Source organism: Eretmochelys imbricata, chromosome 2, assembly GCF_965152235.1.
Source record: "Eretmochelys imbricata isolate rEreImb1 chromosome 2, rEreImb1.hap1, whole genome shotgun sequence".
Lineage (NCBI taxonomy): Eukaryota > Metazoa > Chordata > Testudines > Cheloniidae > Eretmochelys > Eretmochelys imbricata.
The window spans coordinates 134,764,164-134,770,163 of record NC_135573.1 but is presented as its reverse complement, the minus strand read 5'-3'; the positions used below and the strand labels follow the sequence as shown (position 1 = coordinate 134,770,163).

Sequence of the window (6,000 nt, the reverse complement as noted above, 5' to 3'; positions counted from 1 at the left end):
AGGGCTTCTAAGTGCAATTTATAATTATCTGGTGTTAGGAAAGAAGCACTTCAGTTTCCCCTAGAGAGTGGGAAAAGTCCTACATATTAGTTGGCTTTAGGTGGTTTGTTAGTGGTAGCCCAATACTTTCCTGACCAAAAAAAGAAAAGTTTAAAAAAAAGAGAGTACATTGGGGGGAATTGTATTCCCATCCTCACCTGTGGTCATGAACTTTGGGTAATGACCGAAAGGATGAGATCACAGGTACAAACAGCAGAAATGAGGTTTCTCTGCAGGGTGGGCTGGGCTTACTCTCCTATATAGGGTGAGGGGCTCGGCTATTCAGGAGAGCCTCGGCGTGGAGCCACTACTCCTCTGGATCGAGAAGAGCAAGCTGAGGTGGTTTGGGCAGCTGATAAGGATACCCCCGGGCATGTCCCATTGGGAGGAAGCCCTGGGGCCAACCCAGGACACGCTGAAGGGATTATCTCTCCCAGTTGGCCTAGGAACGCTGGGGAATCCCTGAGGAGGAGCTGGAACTTGTTGCAGAAGAAAAGAAGGCCTGGTCCTCCCTACTCTTCCTGCTGCTACTGTGACTCTCGCCAGGAAAAATGGCATAAAGAAAGAAAAAGAAAACATACATTGAGGTAGAAGGGGATGACTGGCTAAAACCAATTAGAGCTGGAACCAAGTGTCCGTAAAGCTTGCTTTAATTTTGAAAAAACTCTGTTTAGTAGCTTAATCCAGGTCAGGACTCAGTACGGGTTAGATTTCAGCTCAAGGATTTCAGTCAGATGCCTTCGTGGCTTTAGGGAGGAATTTTATAAAAGGAAGACTATTTCATATGTGTTGCTGCTGAGACTGTGTAAGTGAAAATTCACTTTTTATAGGCTCTTAAATCCATTACTTTGATATTTGTAATGCACTCCTGACTGCTTTCACCCCTACCTCTCTCTTTTGAGTCTATAATCCATATGAGTCTATAATCCACATTTCACATATTATAGCTGTCATGTCATAATTTAATTTTAAAATGCACTTCTAATGTACTTTACACTGCTTGGCAGAATACAGTGATCTGTGGTGGTCTTGTCCTATGGTGTCAGGAGCTCTTGAAAAAACTCCTGCCACTAACTGCTGTTGGTGAAAGTAGCAAAGTACTTTCTGTAGTGCTAGTAGCAAAGCTGATGCTTTTAAATTAGCAGAATCTGATTCCTTTCTGACTGAACGAGAGTACAACCATATGGATCCTTGCAAAGGGCACTCCGTCATCTTCCACCAGATCCCATCAATAGGTTGTCTAAATAACTTGCAAACACCAAAACTGTCGTAAGAGATCAGACTATTGGTCCATCTAGTCCAGCGTCCTGTTTCCAACAGTGCATAGTATCAGGTGATTCAGAGGATAGACCATTAATTATCTAATAAACTGCCCATCATGACTTCTAAGAAGCTTCTGGATAAAAATGTGGTGGTGCTGCATCTTCACTGAACTCTGTTCTTCTACAGTCTAATAATTCAAACAGGAATTATGACTTATTCAGCACCACTCAATGTTTTCCCTAAGGGCTTACTGCATTTATGTTTTTCTCCTCAGAGCATGGTCAGCCAGGGCTTCAATGGACCTTGAATGGAGCCTTGCATAACATTACCACTATGATGTCCATTAACATTGTGTGGTTTTTTTTAAAAGGCTAAAGAAAAAGTTCTCACATCTTATACTTTAGAGCAATGAAGAACATGAAGTTCATGTGAAATATGAAAAAACAATTTAAATAAATATCAATAAAAACTTACTTTATCAATGATAGACTAGTGAGCTGGCTAGATATAACAGTGATAGGTGTCTGAGGAACATCTAAAACAGATTGGACAAAATTAAGAAATTATTTACTTCTGACTGCTGTTTTGTTTTGCTAGCATGAAAAATTGGTTGTGGTTAAGGCACAGGACTGGGATCCAGAGGATCTGGGTTCTACTCCCAGCTCTACCATAGGCTTCCTATGTGACCCTGGACAAATCCATTAATCCCTGTGTAGCTCAGTACCTCCGCTGTAAATGGGGATAACAATAGCAACCTCTCTCCTCCATATAACCCACCTCTTAATGCACTCTCCCCTCCCTTATCAATAATATTCTGGTCCTCTATCCCATGCCCTATTTCCCTGTGCTATGATTTAGTTTACTTGTTCTAATTAGATAGGAAACTCTGACTGGAAACTCTTCAGGAAAGGGAATTTACGTTATGTGTGCATAAATTGTTGTGTAAAGCAATGGTGCTATATAAATGTTTCATCATCACAAATCTCACTGTTGCACAGACTTTAATGACATTGGGTTTAAAGTTTCCTTTAACTAGTAATTTTCATTACTCCTAATTGTACCATTTGTTCCATCCTAAATAATCCCAATTCTTTTTTTACGCTTACACCATTCAAATATTTGTAAATGGTTAGCTTGTTATTTCTTAGCCTTGGCTTCTTGAGTTTTCAATTTTTCCTTCTAAGTCAATCCATCCAACATCCTAATCATTTTTATTCCTGTTTTCTGATAATGTGGTACCCAGAACTTAAACAGAATTTAGAATATCACATGCTCTTAATATTGTATGTCCTGAAAAATGAAAAGCTTGTATGGAAAGCATAACTAAACTTCTTGGGTCTGCAAATCTCCTGAGTATAGGCTCTTTCACAAGATCACCTATATATAGGCCAAAAATACAAGAACAGCTTTCCTCATGGAATATTGGTTTTTAAGGCCGCAAAGATTTTGTTTGACCCTCTGAAAGGGTTGGTATAAGTTTCAATGGGACATTTTTATTTTATCTAGGCCATTTTGCCTATCCTAAAAACCAAACTTGCCTTTCATCACTAGAGGATGTTCAAATGAGATGAAAGGAGAATGCAGAATATATTGTATATCCTGAAGCATACAAGATTTCCATTATATTGGTTGGAGATCATGGATTTGATTCTCCATTGCCCTGTACAGGTGTAGTCACTTACACCTATCAAATGCTACCATGCCCTTTGAACACCAATTTTGTATTTACTGAGTTTATTTCACCACTATGGCACTCCAGTTTTACGCCAATGTAATTCTAATGAAATCAGTGGTTGTATCTCAGGTCCACTAGGCACAGGTGAAAATTATTACATGAAGCATGAGGCAATGGAGACTTGTTCTTCATATATCCATAGAGCACAGAATGGGTTTGCTAGGGATATATCACTAGATGCTTTAATAAAACTCTGTGCATGTGTGCAATGCAGAGCTGTGATTATATTGGGCCTGATTTACCACTGTGTTTCTCCAGTTTTATGCAGCTATAACTCCATTGGTTTCAAATAAATTATATTGGTGTAAAACCTGATGACTCAAGCTCTAAACGTTGTATGATGGATATATCTTATTCAGCGATGCAGTGAAAACAGCCATAATACAGTTCACGGTACAAAAGTTGGCCTTTTAAATGTGATTTCATAACAAACTTGTTTTAAGTATATACAAATTTCAGAAACTATATCATGTTCAATAGAATCTTCTCTCTCTCCCATTTAATTTCTATTCTGGGGTTTTTCAGTCCCCTTTCTTAGCTTGCGCAAGGGCACCAAGGAACTATCTCCCTATAAGGACTCTTATGCTCTTTTGTAGAAAATCCATAACATTGCAATGTCAGTCAATTCTTAAAAGAAAATTTAATATATTGAGTTATATGCATAATAGAATTTTAAAAAAATCTAAAAGGATAGTGTGTTACCTGCTCATCTCTCTTAACTTGTTGACTCAAATATGACTGAATAAGGTTTAATCTCACCAAGAAATATTTCTTTACAATTTTTTGTTTACTTTTTAGTAAATTGTGAGAGAACCATTGAAAATGTGCTTTAGGAGACATTACACATTTTTTTTATTCAGATTTTTCCATTAGATACCTCTCAACTGGCATGTACAAAACTGGGAAAACTGAATGGTGTAGGGTTGTGGAATCCCTGTCTTTGGAGGTTTTTAAGAACAGGTTAGACAAATATCTGTCAGGGATGGTCTAGGCTTCAGCACAGGGGATGGGGGAGATAGACTAGATGACTTATTCAGTTAATGATTACAAATGACATTAAAATTGTTTGGTGACTTTTATATATGTAAAAAGAAGAGGAATTACAAGCTGCAGATGTTTATAAGTTGCCCATCATCATAGTATGTGAGTGCTTTCAGGATGAAAGCATCACATTCATTCATAGCATTTCAGCAGGCTGATCTATTAGCTTCCCTTTGAGTACTAATGACATTTCATAGGACATATAGTTTACTCCTCAAAAAACCCACTGTGCAATTGCAAATATGTTAGTACCTTTTCCCAGTCATATTAAGGAGACCCAAAAGACAGGAGTTTGGGAGTTCCTTCTCTCTGAGGTTGGTCTGATAGAAGTTAAGAGATAGGAGAACTGGGAAAATCCACAGGAAGGGAGTTAGCTCCACTTTGAGACCCACCACAGGAGCTATGATTCCAGGGAGGCAGACACAGGGGGTGTTTTGTGTTCAGCTGAGGAGTAGAGTATGTGAGGTACGCTGGTGAAGGACTAAAGTTCAAGCCAAGGAAAGGTGGAAGTAGTTTAAGTTTATACTTTGGTTTCAGGTTTTTTGGAGAACTCCAGAGAAGACTCCTGTGAGCCACAACTCTGAAGAAACAGTGATGTCTGAGACATTGTAGTGCCTGAGAGGAATACAGGTACACAGTGGGCCCAGGAAGGGGCTGTAGAAAAGGCATGCTGATATGTTGAGGTAGGAAGAAGCCTGGGGGAAGTAGGGGATGGGAAGATCTGAATAAACAGATCTTGCATGCTCACTATAGGGTTCCTGGGCTAAAACCCAAAGGAGAGAGAGAGCCTGTATTCCCCTACAGGCCCTCCAAAAACAGAGCCAGGACCCTGGAGGTCATGGGTAAAAGGACTAGTATGTCTGGATTTGGACCACAAACTCAGCATGAGGCTGTTGGACTTGCTTTCTTACCCCAGAAGAATAGGACTATAAATCACCTGGCTAGAAGGTTACATCACACGAAGAAACAGACTGCTCCAGGGCTGCACTGGCTGTGGCAGAGGACACTAGATGAGGAGAGCCTGCTATGCTATGCTCAGAGACAAAGGGGGAGCGTGAACAGTGAGTCATCTTCTACAAGCCCCTATATATCATCTTTCTGAAATGTGACTGAACCGCTATATAGTTAATATATTAAATGACGCACTTACCGTATACCTAGAGTTAAATCACAGAGATACCAGTCATTATTTTCCTCAACTTATGCATTTGAAAAACTATATAGATTGAAAAAATACACAACGCTATGAGAGATATTTTTGGCTTAAAAGATTGGTTTCCTCGTTATTCAAGGCAATGAGAGTTAAATTATATTTTTATAAATTTCAAGTACAAATTGACCAAACTATGTAATATACCAGACTATAAAAAAGCAAGCAACAACTTTTTCAGAAAAATGTATTTGCAAGTCAACTGATCATATAAAAAGCATTAAATGTTTTAAAAGTTGTAAATATTTTTAGAAGTGCTATGGTATCACCATTCACTGCAACTACATTCTGGAGTACTGTAAAGTCCAGGGCACATTATCCTTATTTATGTAGCACAGCGAGCGTTATCTTTACACTGAGGTCACTCTCATCACAACCTCTCCAGAACTGTTATCTTCTGATGAATCCTCATGAGGTCTCATTCGATTGAACAGATGCAGCAATACATAGCCACACTGAAATCTTGGAGAGGTTAGCTGTGTTGGATGAATTAAATTTCTGTTTCTAAATGCAGTTAGTGGTAACCACAATGTCCTACCCGGTGAAGACGCTCCTCGATTGCTCTCTTCTATGTCTGTAGCTTTATCATAATTTAATACATCCCAGTGAAGATTAACAGCCCTCCAGCGCTTAAACACTCTGTAAACTGATGCACCTTCATGTACAATTAGTCCTGAAATTTAAGGAAAGAATGATTAGTTACTATACAATA

General features: G+C 38.9%; 1 protein-coding gene across 1 annotated transcript in view; it reads right to left on the bottom strand.

Annotated features, from left to right (window-relative positions):
- Positions 1–5,638: 5,638 nt before the first annotated feature.
- MARCHF11 (membrane associated ring-CH-type finger 11) overlaps positions 5,639–6,000 on the bottom strand; it is a 44,570-nt gene continuing 44,208 nt past the window's right edge. The window contains exon 4 of the mRNA XM_077808707.1: positions 5,639–5,961. Within this exon, the coding sequence (XP_077664833.1) occupies positions 5,639–5,961 (323 nt within the window). The remainder of the gene's footprint in view (positions 5,962–6,000) is intronic.